At 42.0% G+C, this 18746-nt stretch overlaps 1 protein-coding gene across 5 annotated transcripts in view; it reads left to right on the forward strand.

Moving 5' to 3' along the window:
* The window catches only part of LOC145313064 (uncharacterized), a 46581-nt gene that overhangs the window by 25065 nt on the left and 2770 nt on the right, over positions 1 to 18746 (forward strand). For 2 of the 5 annotated variants that reach the window (XM_080152320.1, XM_080152323.1), the window contains 8 exons: positions 2849 to 2944; positions 3619 to 3723; positions 4140 to 4224; positions 4505 to 4688; positions 5114 to 5347; positions 5760 to 5914; positions 7082 to 7171; positions 7528 to 7599. In XM_080152320.1, coding sequence (XP_080008446.1) covers positions 2849 to 2944; positions 3619 to 3723; positions 4140 to 4224; positions 4505 to 4688; positions 5114 to 5347; positions 5760 to 5914; positions 7082 to 7171; positions 7528 to 7599 — 1021 coding nt within the window. Of the gene's footprint in view, positions 1 to 2848; positions 2945 to 3392; positions 3418 to 3618; positions 3724 to 4139; positions 4225 to 4504; positions 4689 to 5113; positions 5348 to 5759; positions 5915 to 7081; positions 7172 to 7527; positions 7600 to 18746 lie in introns of all 5 variants that reach the window. The other 3 variants (XM_080152321.1, XM_080152322.1, XM_080152324.1) reach the window with 3 other exon arrangements.

An 18746-nucleotide genomic window follows, 5' to 3' on the forward strand; every position in this document is an offset into this window, starting at 1 on the left:
TAGTATCTATTGTATATATTGTATGAACGTTCTCCTTTTTTTCTGGCAATTCTATAGGTTAATTTTATAGATTAAGCTTCCCGATTTGTCAATTTTTGCGATTTGTGATTGGCTAGTTTAGTAGTTACAATTCTTAAAATAACTTTTTTATTTTTTCTATTTTTTATTACAATTTTTTTAAACTTTTTCAATTTTGCTTACAATGGATTCATATTATTTTTCTCATTCTAATGGTATATATGAACCCATATTTTTTATGTCTGTATGAGAAAATATTTAGGTTTAATGTTTTGATTAAGCCGAGGTTAAAAAAATAGATTTTTTCAACAATTACTCAACAGAATTTTAAAAGTAAGGTGTCAAATTAAAGATCTTACTATTTTTGTTTATACTGGCTATTCTCTTCTTTTATTTTGTTGCGTTTTAGTACCTTAAAACCGACTTAATTATTTTTTTTTAAAACTTAAATTACTTAAAAAATAAGAGGTCTACAAAAAAACCGATTGCATATCTGAATTCCATGAAAAATTTTACATCTACTACTTACTGAAAGGACCGGCTAGCTATCTTAAATAAAAAGCAAAAAAGTTCTTTTAACAAACTAAACTTCTCAACTTCGCAAAATTTCTTATAAACTTAAAGGCTGAGTCTTTTAATTTGAAAGTAGTCTCAGGATTCATAAGGGATAATTTCATCCCCGATAATGATAAACAAAATTACCACATTTGTAGATAACAATTATTGAAATTTTTGGACACTTATTGATCCTAACCAACCAATCGAAATTCAATAAAAGTACCCAACGTTTTTGGGATTTAGGAATAAGCTAACGTATTTATACAACTTTGGGTACTTTGTCCTCCTTCCAAGTTCCAAGATCAACATCTAACCTATTATTAAAAGCGAAGCTTTTCTATAATTAGGGTACGTCCGTAACAGATAGCTTTTTTCGTTAATTTAGGCATGTTAGAATTGTCTTATCGATTTCAAACTTTGCATGGTGATTCCTGTAGTAGTTAGGTACGACTTAGAAAGCGTAGCAACTCTATAATCGTTACCAGAATGTCCGTACGTCCATTTTAAACATGTTGATTTTTTTACTTTTTTAATAACAAATTTTTATGTGATAAAATCTTCCGATCGATCTGATTTTTTGATTTCTGATTCCTATTACAATAAGGTACAATATTATAAGCGAAGCATCTCTATAATCAAGTATTAAAAATGTCAGTATGTCCTTAAACAGAATTCTGCAACAATTACGTATAATTTTGTCAAACCTTATATTTTCATATTTTGTATATTCAGTTCTGACACTCAACGAAAGTTAATGTTCGTCTGTCATATCGTTTCAGAGCTTCGCTTTTATGGATGTTGTCATCCTTTTTTTTCAAATTCGATGGGATGGGGTTGGATATATTTGCCTAACTAACAGAATAGGGTAATTTTCCTCTTAAACTTGTACAGGGTTAATCAATCATATATTTTCATACTTATATTCAATTCCTCTTTATTCATTGTCAGAGAATTAATATAATCTATAATACAAAGTAGAATGATGTTTGTCTGTCCGTCTGTCTGTCTGTCTGTCTGTCCGTCCGTCCGTCCGTCCCTCCCTTAAGATCTCGGTAATCACTGAACAGATCGGATTCTTCTCTTCAGGGTATATACCTATTGTTCCTGTGGTGGTTTTAAGCTATTTTCTCCCCCCAAAAATGAAAATTCCCCCCCCCCAAAAAAAAATAATTTCTTGGGGACACATTAGACCAAGCACCAGTATTACTTTATTTTTTATATTTTTTATAATTATATCTTGGGCAAAGCCCCTAGAGGCTAAGGGCGAAGCCGCTAGTATTCAATAAAACAAAATGTAACATAATGGTATTAAAATAATGGTATAATGAATTTTATAAGTATACTAATGGCTAAGTCCCTAGCATCAAGGGATCTGTATTCGTGGCTATAAAAATAGCTTAACACCATCTGAACATAGAATAGCCTAAAACCAGCACAGTACCAATGTACTTATGATAGAGAACCCAATCGGTTCATTAGTTATTTTATAATTTGGAAACAAATTTATATCCAGTTTTTAGTGTTTTTTTTTTACCGATCCTCCACTTTAAATTTTAGTTTAAAAAAAATTATAATTCGTTTTTTTTTTTTTTTGGGGGGGGGAGGGGGGAATTTTTAGGAGTTATTTTTCTTTATTGGTCTATTGGTTAGCGAGATATATCGCTACATTCACCCACACATCCAGACATCATGTTACTTTTTTTTTAGTAGCGAAGATACTTTATAATTCACTTTGTCTGGCCGTCAGTCCTTCCGTCCGTCCGTCAGTCAATCCTTCAGTTTGTAACGCTTTGGGGAAAACGTGATTTTCTCGGCTCCTATTCAAGATAGACAGCTGAAATTTTTAGTGAAGATTCCCATTATATATGCCCATCTAATATATGCTTTGTTTTGTCCATCTGTCTGTTATTTGGGGTGCTAGATCGATCCTAGATTTTTAGTTTTTCGTTATTTTCTCTATTCCTATTCAGGATAGACGGCTGAAATTATCAGTGATTGAATATGCTCATATCTTACATTTTTCTACAAGTTTCGTTAAGATTTGTCTATTAATTGCGGTGCTAGATCGATTCCTAGACTTTTAAGTTTTCATGATTTTAAAGGTTGCGTGATATTAAGAGTTTCGTGATTTCCTTATTTTATAAAGTTTAATGTTTATTGTATGACACTGATCTACATTAATTTTTTTCCGATATCCCTTTATAATTTTGAGCTTCGCTACTTATGGATGTTGTCATCCTTGTTTATAAGTATATTAATATATAAATTTTAGATTGGAGAGGCGTAAAGAACAGCAGAAACGAGCAGAGGCAGATAATAAAGAATTTCTGGATCTTATTGATGCACAACTAGAAGAAATGGAACAAAAGTAAGTATAGCAATAATTTGAAGAAAAAAAACAGAGATCTTAAGGGATAAGACAGTAGTCGATGGATTCGTGTATACAAATTATGATAAACAAATTTACCCCTAGTAGAACAAAATTGGTTCAATTAAAAGTCTCCGAAGTTTTAAGCCAATCAATAAGAGACTGTAATTCAAAATGTCCCCTTACTCCCTTTTAATCAATTTATTCATGTTAAGAACTGAAACTTAAAATGCTAAGAGGATAGAACTTGCCCTGCTTTGCTGACTATCTATCTATCTATTTACCTCTCTATCTCTGTCTCTATCTATCTATCTATTTATCTTTCTATCTAACTAACTATCTATCTATATTTAGAACTGAAACAAAGAATGCTAAATTTATGGAGCTTACTCTGAAGACTAACTATCTATCTAAATATGTATATGCTTATCTATCCATTTCTATCTAGAACTGAAACAAAGAATGCTAAAGAGCTTGCCTTGATGACTGACTATCTATCTATGTATGGGCCTATCTATCTATCTATGACTATATAATTCTATTTAGAACTAAAACTAAGAATCCTAAAGAGATGGATGGAGCGTGCCTTATTGACTATCTATCTATCTATGGGCCTATCTATCTATCTATGGGCCTATCTATCTATCTATCTATGACTATATAATTCTGTTTAGAACTGAAACTAAAAATGCCAAAGAAATGGAACTGGCCCTGTTGACCGCTCAGAGAGAAAAGTTGGAAAAGGCCAAGGACATGAAGGAACAGCTTGCCATTACAAGGTAAAAGGTTGTTGTGTTGTTTATACATGTCTTTTTGTAAGTACATATATCCGCAAGTTTTTCTTTTAAGATTCAAAGTCGATATCAAAATTAAATCAAGGTTTATTACTGAAGCAAAAAGCAATGTTCTTAAATCGGTGTATTTATTTTCCTATCCTATACCGTACCCACTTTGAAGCTATGCACCTTGAAGCTTAGGGCAAAATCTCAGTACATATAAACTATCGATGGTTTTAACAATTGCAGCTGGAGGCTGTGGAAGTTGTGTGGAAGGAGGAAAAAATTAGCATAAGAACAAACTGGGAGATATGTAAAAGTGAACTCAATTTGTTTAGATGTTTAGAAGATCTTTTAATAAACAAATATTAAAATAAAAAACATTTTTTAGTAGTTTGATAACAATTCATATCTTTTAGACAAAAGACAAAGGAGCTGCAAGAGAGAAAGAAGCTTTTGGACCAACAGAAACTAGAGAAACTTAATAAAATGAAAGAAATTAAGGTAAAAATCAACTTTTATCTTTGAAATTTAATTATATGTCCTTGTTTACAATATAATGTTTTGATTATTCCTTGTGTAGGGATGGGAAGGGGAATTGGACTGAAAATTATACTAGTCCCCAAAGTTTTCTTTTTCGATGGATGACATAATTTAGAGAATTTTATTAAATCTTGATTGGTTGGGACAAACTGACAGTGTCTAAACTTCTCCGCCAATGATTTTATCTACAATGGGGTTTACTTTTTGTAAGTCAAATTATTGCCCACATTTGTAATTTCAGGAAGAGAAGATTGTATCAATCCCAGAAGAAACTACAGAAGAAGCCAAGGAGGTCACTGAAGACAAAGTTGAAGCAAAGGAGTTCACTGAAGACAAAGTTGAATCCAAAGAGGTTACCGAACACAAAGTTGAAGAAAAGGCTTCTGAAACCAATGTTGCTGAAAAAGTTGAAAATATCAATGAAGGTGAAATCTTTTGGATAGATAAAAACAATAGTACATTTCATTAGTACAGAAAGTCAATGCTATTTTATATTCCTTTATTTCTTTACTAACATCAACTACAGCATGCTAATGTATAATAATAATTAGAGGCGTTGTTGCACAAATTTTTTAATAAATTGAAAGGGAGGTTTTTTTATTACGTTAGGTCAGGTTTGGTTATATTGGATACTGGGTTGCCCTGTAGGGTTAGGTCCACGGCAGGGGTTATGACTAGTACCCCCTTATTTCAATTTATTTTCAAAAAAATAAGGGAGGTTTATCGGTGCTCTACTGACACTTTGTATGATAACACTGAAGTAGAATTACATGAAAATTTTACCTGGCAGAAAATCTTAAGAATTTGTTCTTATTCAAATATTTTGTTTATACTTTCAACTTTAATTTAGTTGAAGAATCAAAAGGTTCTATTGCAGAAAATGAAAATTCTGCCACTGACATTGTAGAGGTTGAAAATCAAGAATCTGTAGATCAAACTCCTATTGCTGACTCAACTAATCAAGTTGAATCTGTTACAGAGGAGAAAATAGAAGAGATTAAAGAAGTAGTTGAAGAAGAAACAGTTGCTGCCACTACTGCTATTGTTGAAAGTGAACCAGTCAAAGAAGTTGCTGAAGCTGAAGGTACATTTATAATAACTGAATTTAAATGTCTAAAAAATTGATACACATTCTCACTTCCTCTACTTAGTTTTATGAGGTAGAAAATGTTGCATGGGGAAATATTATTCATGTTAATATTTCCTTATCAATTTTTTATTTTTCCTCAATGGCTTAGAAATCTCTTTTCAACTCTATCAAATCCATGTTATACTAATAAAATATATTTTTGTTGTTTTAGCGACGCTTTGTGCAAATTTTTTTTTATAAAACCTTTCACGAAAAGTAAAATAAAACTCACATCTCTTTTTTGTTGGTTCAGTCCCTCTGGACCAATAAACAGGAATCCTATAAATTTCATTTACCTATCCACGGACAACAGTCTAATATTAAAATGGCTTTTAAAAATCTTTAAAAAGTTTCCAATATGTTTCAGCTGAAGATAACAAGACAGAAAACGAAGAAGCAAATGAGAATGCCATTGAAGCAGAGAAAGAGAAGGAGGCCCAGGAGGATAATGATTATGCAGAGCGTACTGAGGGAATATCTGATATTGTCAAGAAGATTGAGGGCAAGTGTGCTACTGTTAAGGTATCTATCTATATATCTATCTATCCAGAAGTGTGCAGAAAGGGAGAGTTACCACCCCCCCCCCCCCCAGAGCTGGATCTTTAAATCATTTTAGTGGTGAGCCAGATCGGGGTGCGCCGAATTTCAGCCAATCACAGCGCGGCATTTCATAAAATGCTGTGCTCTCATTTTTAGAAAGTTGGCTCACCCCGATCTGACTCACCACTAAAATGATTTAAAGATCCAGCTCAGGCAAAATAAGAGGGATGGATACATCTCCCTATTGACATATATACCCATCTATACCCACCTTGACAAGGGTCTACATTTACAACCTCGACCCTGACACTACCCGCCCCGGCGCCCCCCCCCCCCATACCTAATACAGCCAAGGTGGGTGGTAAGGTAAAAAGCTTATACAACCCCCTTTAAAAAATTGCGCGCTTCTCGCAAATTCAGGGATACTTTCTTGACTTTTAAGTGAGTGGGTGGACAACTTTGGGATCATGCTACTCTATCTATCTATCTAGGGAGACCTGGCTGATATGGCAATGTCTGAACAGTACCTACGCACTAAGCAGGCCATGCTACTCTACCTATCTATCTATCTATCTATCTATCTAGGGAGACCTGGCTGATATGGCAATGTCTGAACAGTACCTACGCACTAAGCAGGCCATGCTACTCTACCTATCTATCTATCTATCTATCTATCTAGGGAGACCTGGCTGATATGGCAATGTCTGAACAGTACCTACGCACTAAGCAGGCCATGCTACTCTACCTATCTATCTATCTATCTATCTATCTAGGGAGACCTGGCTGATATGGCAATGTCTGAACAGTACCTACGCACTAAGCAGGCCATGCTACTCTACCTATCTATCTATCTATCTATCTATCTAGGGAGACCTGGCTGATATGGCAATGTCTGAACAGTACCTATGCACTAAGCAGGCCATGCTACTCTACCTATCTATCTATCTATCTAGGGAGACCTGGCTGATATGGCAATGTCTGAACAGTACCTACGCACTAAGCAGGCCATGCTACTCTACCTATCTATCTATCTATCTATCTATCTAGGGAGACCTGGCTGACATGGCAATGTCTGAACAGTACCTACGCACTAAGCAGGCCATGCTACTCTATCTATCTATCTATCTATCTAACTATCTAACTATCTAGGGAGACCTGGCTGATATGGCAATGTCTGAACAGTACCTACGCACAAAGCAGGCCATGCTACTCGCCAAGAAGAAAGAGAAAGAGATGGAGGTACAAACTACTTATCATATGACAACATTCCCTTTTCACAATGGGGTTTCAGGGATAAGATAATAGACAAAAAAATTTTTGTACATCCCTAAAGATGAAAAAAAACATTAATCCAATCCATTAATATTCATAACAAGTGTCGTATGGTTGGAGGTTGAAGGAAGTGTCAACATTTCATAATCATTTAATGGTTTTACAACCCCCAGGAGGATAGCTGTACGTACACGTCATCGGCTTTTACTTTGGGTCCCAAAACAATATAAAGTCTAATGTCCACTTTCTCCTTGTGCTCATCGTAAAAAAACATATTTATGAAAAAAGTTACTGTTGGACACAATTGCTCTTGTTTGTTGTAGGTTGCACAGAGTATTGCTAGTCTCAGGGAGGCGGAGGTTGCCAAGATGAGGGAGAAGGTTCGACATATGCAGGTCAGTAGCGCTCTGGATACATGAAGTATTGCTTGTCTCTGGTGGACAGGGAGTATTGTTAGACTCCTGGATACTTGGAGTTTTGCTAGACTCCTGGATACAGGGAGTATTGCTAGACTCCTGGATACAGGTAGTATTCTAGACTCCTGGAACAGGGAGTATTGCTAGACTCCTGGACACAGGGAGTATTGCTACACTCCTGGATACAGGGAGTATTGCTAAATTCCTAGATACAGGGAGCATTGCTAGACTCCTGGATACAGGGAGTATTGCTAGACTCCTAGATACAGGGAGTATTGCTAGACTCCTGGATACAGGGAGTATTGCTAGTCTCAGGGAGGCGGAGGTTGCAAAGATGAGAGAAAAAGGTTCGACATATGCAGGTCAGTAGCGCTCCCCAATGATGTTAAACTTATATAACCCCTTCTGCACATTCTTTAGGTCAAAAATACGATAACATCGCTATAAAACTTTGGGTACCAGCGTTATTTACAGTCATATTTCCCCTTCTTCCCTGCTGATTACTACATACAACTAACCAACTTTACTTATTTAAATCAATCAATAAATTATTACTTGGATGTTACACCAGATTTTATGTACTCTAATAAAGTGACACTCACAGCTAGCTAAATTAACAATACTCCCGACCATTTATTTCATTTCCTCCTCTACTACTTAATGAACTAACTGATCAATAAATGAGATGCATATTTGCAACCTTAATTGATGACAAATTTTCCCCTGTCAATATATCCACGAATTCTATATCCATTTTTAAATATCTGTCAAATGAAGGTTAAGTAAGTAATAAAAATTTAACAGATTTATTTTTAGTCAAGGTGCAGTTTTTTTTCCAAACGCAGCTACTATAAGGTTGGTCCGTCCGTATGTTGTTTGCCAGAGTAAGTTAAAAAGAATTAGATTTTCTCATCAGCTTTGAAAGATAGAGTACCAAGTTTTGTAGTGTAGATTCCCCCCACGATAGGGCATGGTTGACCATTACATGTTATTTTTATCTAGACCGCTTATTGACTTAATTAAGGCTTATAAATAGGTTAGGTTTTATACATTAAAATGATTGTATCTTCTAATTTGTATATCTAAGTTTAAATTGAACAGAATTGTCCAAAAACATCCTAAAAATCCTTACTTGTCCAGTCTAATAGACTCTTTTATCTAAGCAAGTTTTTTTTTTACATAGTAAACATCACTAAATATTAAATGCGGTTAAATGGCGGCTAAGTGTTTTTCTGGTAAGCCGAGCGTACTCGGCCCACGGGGTAACGAGTTCGGATTCAACGGGCCCTAGCCTTTAAGTATTCTACCAAACAAACAAGCAGGATTCAATCATACAGAATTATATATTTAAACTGAATAATATTTACAAGTTATGTTTACTATATATATACAACAAAAATATGACAATAGTTAGGTTTGAAGGGGGTGTGGGGCGCTAGGGCTTAGCGCCCGACGGTAGACAGGCTGTGGGGGCAGCGGTGGTAAAAGGGGGAGGCAGTGCCTCCCGATTATATAAGTGCATGATGGACTCGTGATAGTTGCATGTTCAAGTCCCCTCCCCACATTTAGGCAGGCTTAGTTTGACCGCCGGGTGCGGGGTTAACAGCGGTCATGAGATGGATAGTGATATAATAGGATTAGTGCGGTGGGTTTGTTATCATAAGTCACAGCGAAGCAACTCTGTATTGGGCCTGTCCGTATGGGTGTCGTATTACCACAACCTCCCCTTCAAGGGTTGCGTGGCTCTTGAGACACCAGGCCTTGAACCTGGGGATACGACAGCCGGCTCATGCGCCGGACAGGCAGTTCCTGGGGCACAGCTCGGTGGAGGACAGCTCGGGCTACACAGGCTCCTCGGGACACTCGTTGCTCGGTCTGACTGTGGTTGGTGATCAGCATTGTCAGCTCCTGGTTGGCTTCTAGGCGTGGGTTGGCCACGGCCAGGCCTCGCCGCTGGAAATTTTGCCTCGTCTGCAGGATCAGTTCTGTCTCGGCTGGTAACTGGACACGGAGGCCTAGGCAGATTCTGGTGGTTCCTAAGGGTGGAATGGTGATGGCAAAGGGCGCATAGAATTCCATGGGGGCGCCTGCTTGATTCAGGTTGCTTGGCCTCCTAGCTCCTACCCGGATGGGGATGGCTGTCATCAGCAGGGGGCACATGGCTTCTTCTTCTTCTTCTGGGGCGGCTTCTTCCATCGCAGTGGCTGGCTCTTCTCCTACAGGTCCGCTGCTGGCTGGCAGGTTCTCCATGTCTGCGTCAGGGTTCCAGATGGCATCTCTGAGTGGCTCTGGAGCGGGCGGCGGCGGCGGTGGTTCGTTGGGTTGCTCCTGCAGGTTTTCCTCCACTGGGTCACGATCTTGGCCGCTAGGCTGTGGGGCGGCTGCGGCTGGCTGGTGCACTGGGAACTCTCCTGGGTTGCTAGCTGCGGGCGCCGCCGCTCCAACTGGCAGCTCGGTGGCATCCTCGTCGCCGTCCACGTCAACTTGGATGTCTTCTGGGATCTGGTGGGCAGTCACATCTCCAGTGTATTTGCGCAGTCGGCCTACATGCGCGGTAACTTCTGAGATCCTGGCTACTGGAGAGGCAGGTTTGATGACATAATGGACTTCTGTAGCTTTCCTTACTACCTTCCAGGGGCCCGTCCATCTCTTGGTAATCTTGGCTGCCTTTCCTGGCACCAGGCGAGGGGCCAGGTACCAGACCAAGTCTCCAACCTCATACTTGGCCGTGCCTTCGTAAGCTGCCGCGCTCCTCCTGATGGCTCCCTCCTCCTTCTGCTGGATGGCATCATAAACTGCATAGTAGCGCTGCAACAGAGCTTGGACGTTGGCTGGAACTGAAGCATATTCGGTCTCTGGCAGCCGTAGCACCATGTCCACCGGAAGTTTGGCCTCTCTCCCAAAGAAGGCCAGGAACGGGGTCACACCAGTGGATCTACAGGCCTTGGTGTTGTAGGCAAAGGCGATGGCAGGCAGGTGGGGCTCCCAGTTGTTATCGTCTCTGTCTAGGAACAGGCGCATGCCTGTGTTGAGCGTCCTATGAAACCTCTCCACTCGGTTGGACTGCGGATTGTAGGGTGGTGGATGTGTCAGGCCAATCTCGAGCCGGGAGGCCAGTTCCTGGAATACCTGGCCGGTAAATTCCATTCCATTGTCGGAATGGATCTTCAGGGGGCACCCGAACGTGGCCAGGTGGCGGTGCAACAGGGCTTCAGCCACCGTGAGGGTGCGCTTGTTGGGGATGGCGTAGAGGCTGACAAACCGGCTAAATCCATCTTGGCAGGTGAGGATGTAGCGGTTCCCAGCTGGGGTCTCTGGCAGTGGCCCCACCAGGTCGATGAATAGGACTTGCTGTGGATACCCCTGGCGGGAGGGCACGTGGATCCCCTGCTTCAGCCTCTCCTTGGTAACTTTCTGGACACACTCAGGGCAGGTTTGTACCATTAGGCGGACGTCACGGGCCAGGTTGGGCCACCAGAAGTGCATGGCAACGCGGGCGATAGTTGCGTCCATCCCAAAGTGCCCAGCCATGGGGGTCCCATGGGCTAGAAAGAACGCATCCTGCTGGAGGGCCGCCGGCAGCAGGTATCTTGTCCTCTCTCCTGTCAGAGTCTGGTCAGTGGTGGTGAGGCAGCCATGCTCGTCAAGCCCCAGGGCTGAGAAGCGGCTGGCGTACTGCTGCTCGTCTCGTTCCTTGCCACGCAGCTCAGCCTTGGTTGGGGCCTTGCCATCAGCCACCCATTGGCGGACACGGAGCAGGAGGGGGTCCTGTGTCTGGGCTTCCAATACTCTAGCTGAGTCCAGTCGGGCGGCAGGAGGCCGGCTAGCTGCGGGCTCCCCTAGCTGGGCCAGGTTGTGGATATACTCCGCCTGCTCTGCTAATTCTTCGGCGCTAGCCGTTGGCATGTTGGCATCTTCCCGGCGGCTGAGGGCGTCGGCGTTGGTATTCTGGGTGCCAGGCCTGTGGCAGACGGTAAAGTCTAAGGCCGCTAGCTCCTCCTGCCAGCGGGCCACCATCCCTGTGGATGTGTTCAGTGATTTCATCTGTAGCAGGGCAGAGGAATCAGTGTTGATCTGGAAGCTGCGGTAGGACAAGATGCCGTGGAATTTTCGGATCCCATAGATAATGGCGGCCATCTCTCCCTTCCAGGACGGGTAGCGCGTCTCAGGGTCGGTTGTCTTGCGCCCCACGGCGGCAATCAGCCTCTCCTTGCCCTCCTGGCATTGACTCAATATGGCAGAGATGGCTCGGCTGCTGAAATCTGTGGTGAGCTGGAACACTGCTGGTAAATCAAACCTGGGCGGCGCTCGGATGGGGGCCTGTCGGAACTTGTCCTTGAGTTGCAGCAGCTGGGCTTCCATCTCAGGCGTCCAGGTTAGGGCCTTGGCCGTCTTCTGCCGATTCATCTCGTATGTGAGGTCTGCATACTCTGGGATGAACAGGCGGTAGTATCCAAAGAAGCCCAGCAACGCCAGCAAATCCTTGGGGGTGCTAGGGGCTGGCCAGTCCAAGATGCGGTCAATATAGTCCTCTTGCATGGCTATCCCCTCTCGGCTGAGGGTGTGACCCAGATAATCCACCTTGGACCGGAACAACTTGGTCTTGGCTGGCTTGAGGCGGATCCCTCCCCTGCGGTGGGCTTCCAAGACCTCTCGGAGCCTGGCCAGGTGGGCCCAGGTATCCTGGTGGAAGGTCAGGACGTCGTCAAGGTATGACTGGAGGTTGGCTGTGCCTAGTGGGTTTAGGACCCCTGCAATAAACCTGGAATAGACAGAAGGTGCCGTAGCCAGGCCAAAGGGCATCCTTTTCCATTGATACAAGCCCCTGGGGGTGGTGAAGGCGGTGCAGGGCCGGCTATCCTCAGACACACGGATGGTGTAGTATGCGGCCACCGCGTCTAGAGCACTGTAGACACGGTGCCCGCCAGCTCGTTCCACCAATTGCTGGATCCTAGGCAGGGGGTAGCTGTCCAGCTCCAGACACTTGTTGAGGGCCCTGTAGTCGACGGCCCAGCGGGTGCTCCCGTCCTTCTTCTTGATGGGCACCAGGGGGCTGCTCCAGGCGGAGTCCGACGGCTCTATGACTCCTTCCTGCAGCCAAGTGTCCAGTTGTTTCTCCAGTTCAGCCTCTTGCCGCGGGTTCAGATCCCTAAATCTCTGGCGGATCGGCTGGGTCCCTGGCTTGAGGCGCAGCTGCAATTCAACCACATCTGTGCAGCCGGGGGTAGAATTGGAGAAGACGTCCCTGTACTCTGACAACGTAGTCCAGACCTCCTTCTTGAGCAAGGGGTCCTTGCGTAGGAACTCATTGTCTTCCATCTCCAAGGCCTCCCACAACTCTTGCATGTCTATAGGCTCAGCAGGTTCTTGGACCGAGTGGAGACGCGGGGGAGGCGTATCAGAGACCTCCAGAATGTCAGGTTTGACCAGCTCCCCTGCCACTGGGAGGCCAGCATCCAGCAAGAGGGGCACCTCCCCCTCATTGACCACCAGTACTCTAAACACAGTGGCAGAGCCAGGCCTGTGGGCATACAGGCCCTCTGGAATAACAAGGTCCTCCCCAAACCTCTGTTCTGGGGCAGCTAGTTGAATGGCATCCTTGGTGCGATGGCCTACTAGCTCAACAGGGACTGCCATAACCCCGCGGCCAGGCAGGACCACCCGCTTGGCTGTGCGGAGCTGGGGTGGTTGACCGTCAGTTGGAGTGACAGCGCTCAGCCTATACGTGGCTGGTGAGGGGTCAGCCTTGGTTCCGGGACCCACCGGCCGCGACTTGACGGGCTCGGCTTCTGGAGAGGCTGACGGGTTGGAGCCAGGCTTGGCTCCGGGGGCGTCCGGCCACGATTTGACGGGCTCGGCGCTGGGAGAGGCCAAAATGCTGGGTCCAGCTTTGGCTCCGTGGGCGTCCGGCCGCGACTTGACGGGCACGGCGCCGGGAGAGGCTGGGGCCTGAGAGTTGAGTGTGGCTCCGGGTACATCAGACCGCGACTTGACGGGTCTGGACTCGGGCTTGGCTGGTGGACTGGCTGGAGGTCCCAGGTAGAGGGGGCCAGGTGGACATGGCTGGCCGTTGATAAAAATGTCGGAGGAGAAGATTGGTTCTGGAGGGCTGGCAATCTCAGGAAACGTTGTTGGCAGGCTCTCCCTTGGCACCTTGGGCACTGGGGGCAACCCCATGGCTAGCAGGTTAGCGCCCTTGTGTGCGTTGAGCTCAGCGTCCACCCAGTGTGTGCCTTTCTCAACCACACGCGGCTGCTCAGGCAGGGGGCCTGGCAGAGGCCCCTCATAGCTTAGCTCTCTCTCGGCTGTCTCCCGGTCAATGGGGACGCCACGGAGTGGGATAAACTCCCCACGCGCCCACAAGCAAGGTGGTTGCATGTCGAAACAGAGCCTAGTTCCGAACTCCTTGAGAAAATACCCTCCTAAGTTCAGAGGGTGGGAGAGGTTTCGGACCACAGTCACGTGGTATAGATGGAGTATAAGAGTGTGTGAAACTGCCATATATAACTCTTTTAATTTTCCAATTACCTGGAGGGGCTGGCCTTCCTCATTAGCAGTCAGGATCTGGGTGTTGTCCGGAATCAACATGCGTTGCACGCCCATCGCGTGCATGAGGTGCTCAGAAATTACAGCAGACCCTGGTACACGGTTGCCAGAATCAACCATGGCATCAACCTGTACATGCTGGGCAGGGTCAGGAGTAGGAAACCTCACCCTGATATGGCAGGGGAAGTGGAGGTCCTGCCCTTGGGACAAGGGGGCCTCTCGTTCGGCTGGGGTTGGCAGAAACTTTGGTGGTGGCCGCACCGCAGCTATGGTGGTATCGCTTACCATGGTGGCTTAGGCTGTAGCTTCGAATCACTAGAGCTTATTAATTATCACTTGGTCAACAATTTTATATTTATTTTTATCACTTGGTTGACTTTTTATACACAATGATGTGTTGTTATCACTAGGAGCTCTAGGTGTGATTCTGGAAGCACTGGCAGCAGGGAATGTCTGTCCTGCAAGGTTCAGAGGGGTGACGGCGGTAGGGAATGACCCGTCCTACAGCGCCGCTGGTTCGAATCCCGACAAATGGCGGCAGGGAATGGCCCGTCCTACAGCGCCTCGGGTTCGAATCCTGGGAGACAGCGGCAGGGAATGTCCCTTCCTGCCGTGCCTGTGGCTCAAAATCTGCTATCCGTCGCAGTGGTAGGGCTTACTTGTGTGCTGAAGCTTCGCAGCCACACATTGCCTTCTTAGGGAGACCAGCACACAGCTGTCTGTCTCGTAGGTTTGGCCTGGGTGTCCTGGGGCTTGTCCCAGCTACACTTGCCAATTTAGACTCAGTTTTGTAGCCGTCTGAGCTAAATTATCCGGTTGCCGTGGCTGCGCACCTAGCGCTACTCCTACACGACACGGACAAAGCGTCTTAACTGGCGCTTTTAGCAGGCTAAATCTGCTTGCCGTAGGCCAGAGGCCCACATATTGCGTTCAAAATGATGGAAATTCGACCTAAAAAGGCCGTCTCACGGGTCAGTTGGCTTCTCAGTTGGCGGCTGATTGTCCCCTTACTTGCCAAAGGGTCCGATCAGAGGTAGAATAGGCTAGTTCTGTAAGGCTCGATTGAAACACGCTGACACCAAGTTCTGGTAAGCCGAGCGTACTCGGCCCACGGGGTAACGAGTTCGGATTCAACGGGCCCTAGCCTTTAAGTATTCTACCAAACAAACAAGCAGGATTCAATCATACAGAATTATATATTTAAACTGAATAATATTTACAAGTTATGTTTACTATATATATACAACAAAAATATGACAATAGTTAGGTTTGAAGGGGGTGTGGGGCGCTAGGGCTTAGCGCCCGACGGTAGACAGGCTGTGGGGGCAGCGGTGGTAAAAGGGGGAGGCAGTGCCTCCCGATTATATAAGTGCATGATGGACTCGTGATAGTTGCATGTTCAAGTCCCCTCCCCACATTTAGGCAGGCTTAGTTTGACCGCCGGGTGCGGGGTTAACAGCGGTCATGAGATGGATAGTGATATAATAGGATTAGTGCGGTGGGTTTGTTATCATAAGTCACAGCGAAGCAACTCTGTATTGGGCCTGTCCGTATGGGTGTCGTATTACCACATTTTCAAGGCTGGGGCCCTGACTAACCAGATGATTTGGTTCTTTTGTGCAAAATTGCTTTCGTAATAAAAATCCTCCAAAATCACATAAAAAATCTACAAAAATTAAATAAAATCTTATGCTAAAAATTCTTCTATGATTTTGTTTAATTTTTGTAGATTTTTAAGGGATGCTGTGAGTATTGGTGCAAAAAATATGACGTAACAAAAAAAATTAGCCAATGAGAGGCCACTATAAATTTTACCATTGGTCAATAACGGCCTCTCATTAGCTAATTTTTTTTGTTACGTCATATTTTTTGCACCAATACTCACAGCATTTTTTTAAGGTGATTTTGGTGAATTTTTCACGAAAATAATTTTGCCCCACTAAACGATTAGAAGGGCAATTTTTTTAAAGAATCCACCTCAGATGATTTGGTTCTTTTGAATTCAAACTTTTATAGATATTGTGTATTAATGGATCTTAAGGGATAAGGCAATCGAAGATAAATTGTTGTACACGCCTACTTATGATAAAAGTATACCAACTGTAGATTGAAATTTTAAAGTGAAAGTTAGGAAACTGCTCAATCAATTTTTGGTGCTTCTAATGTGCAAGGTTTTATCAAAGATCCAGATGGCTTTCAGCAAAAAAAATAATTCAATCGCTTTAAAGATATTTTAATGATAGATTTCTGATTTGGCAAGAAAAAACTCTCTCTATTAGATAAACTAGGATCTTGAGATGAGAGTGCATTAAAATAGCCTAAAACCATCCAAACACTAAAATTTAAAATAAAATAGCAAAATTGGAGAACTTATTCGGTTCAGTGGTTATCAAGATTTTAATGTACAAACCAAAAACCTTGCTGCTTTATAAACATAAATATTTGTTCTACAGGGTGTTTTTTTTTAATGGAACAAAAGTATTGCTTAATATAACCCACTTGCCATTGACAGAAATTAATAATCTATATCTTAATTTCTTCATTGGGTTGGGGAGTTTTGTATAAGAAAAAAATATTTAGCGATTTTCAACAAATTATGCCGTAAAAACCAGTTTTTCCAAAGTACATATTTTTGGAAGATTTTTGGATCGTCACCAATTTAAAGAGTATGCAAAAATGCGTACATTTTTAAAAATCAAATTGTGCGACTTGTGTTAATAGTAGAAAAATGTTACACTTACTGTTAGAATTGTCATAAACTCTAGTTTTTGGAAATATATGTATCAATTTCATGCTATTTGTAGTATAGAAGCCACGTTGGAAAATGTGAGAAAGGTTGAAAAGTTTTAAGTAAGTTGGGACATTTTACCACGTAGCTCCTAAATTATACGTAGCACAGGAATAGTTCTTAAACATCCAAAAACTAGTGTTTATGACGATTCTAACAATATGCATAACATTTTTCTACTATTAACACAAGCCGAGTAATTTGAATTTTAAAAATGTACGCCTTTTTGCGTACTCTTTAAATTGGTCATGATCTAAAAATCTTACAAAAATATGTACTTTGGAAAAACCGGTTTTTAAAGCATAATTTGTTGAAAATCGACAAGTATTTTTTTCTTATACAAAAATCCCCAACCCAATGAAGAAATTAAGATATAGATTATTAATTTCTGTCAATGGCAAGTGGGTTATATTAAGCAATACTTTTGTTCCATTAAAAAAAACACCCTGTATAATTTATATTTTGTTATCTGGCAAGGGCGCTATGTATAAACGTGTGGTACAATTAAGATAATGCCCTAATTCAATTACTAAGCCATGTGTTGTTTTTAGCGCAGTTTACACAATGAAACCAAAATCAATAACATTTTCCAACTTCAATGGATGGATAGATATGTTTGAAGGATAAGACAATCAACTAACAAGGATGACAACATCCATAAAAGCGAAGCTCTGAAACGGCAGGACAAACGAACATTAATACTTGTAGTGTGTCAGAACTGAAAAATCAGAACCTAAATGTATAAATGTCAAATCAAAATTTTAATTAAATTTGTTGAAAAAATGCTTAAATACAGGATAACATTTAAGGACATACTTACGTTTTTAGGACTTGATTAAAGAGATGCTTCGCTTATAACATTGTACTTTGTTGTCCTAGGAATCAGTATTCAAAAAATCAAATCAATCGGATAATTTTATCACATACAAATTTTGGTGTTAAAATAGTTAAAAATTAACATGTTTAAAATGGACGTACGGACATTCTGGTAACGATTATAGAGTTGCTACGCTTTCTAAATCGTACCTAACTATTGCAGGAATCATCATGCAAAGTTTGAAATCGATAGGAGAATGCTAACATGCCTTAATTAACGAAAAAAGCTATCCGTTTGTGACGGACGTACGGACGGACCGACTCTAATTATAGAAAAGCTTCGCTTTTAAAAATTGTAGTTCTAAATTATGATAAAAAAAAGTTACCACACTGCTAGTTTAAATCACCAATCAAGTTCGCAAAGTTTATAAGTCAAAGAATGTGATTATAAAACTTTGGGTACCAGTGTAATTTTAAGTCCAATGTTCCCTCCTCCCTGCAGTTTGAAGACTGGCAAAGCAAGAAATAATCTTGCTTTTTAATTCAACCATATTATTGGTTATTTTATGGTCATACCAATTTCTTTTAGAGTGCTTATCTACTAGCTACAGATAAGAGTTTGTATGTGTAATTAAAAAATGCAAAGAAACAAAAACTTATTGTGCGATAGCTGCAAAAAGCTATTTACGAAAAAATCGAATGTCTTGACATTGTAATAAAAAGGTAAAATTTTGATTGCGTAGCAATTCTACAATCAATGACAGAAAGTCCGATATGGCCAATTTTAACTTAATGATATTTAATTAAAACAATCTTTATATTCCATTTCGAAATATTAATTCCTAGGACAATTTGGCACAATAGAAAACCAGTAAACTATGATACAGTAAAACTAAGGATCGATATTAATGTGTGTGTGAAAATACAGACGATCTTTGGACTTACAACAACACTGATTATAAAGTAGCTTAGCCAC

The sequence above is a fragment of the Acartia tonsa genome, chromosome 3, assembly GCF_053477335.1.
Source record: "Acartia tonsa isolate MP-2025a chromosome 3, ASM5347733v1, whole genome shotgun sequence".
Classification (NCBI taxonomy): Eukaryota; Metazoa; Arthropoda; class Copepoda; order Calanoida; family Acartiidae; genus Acartia; species Acartia tonsa.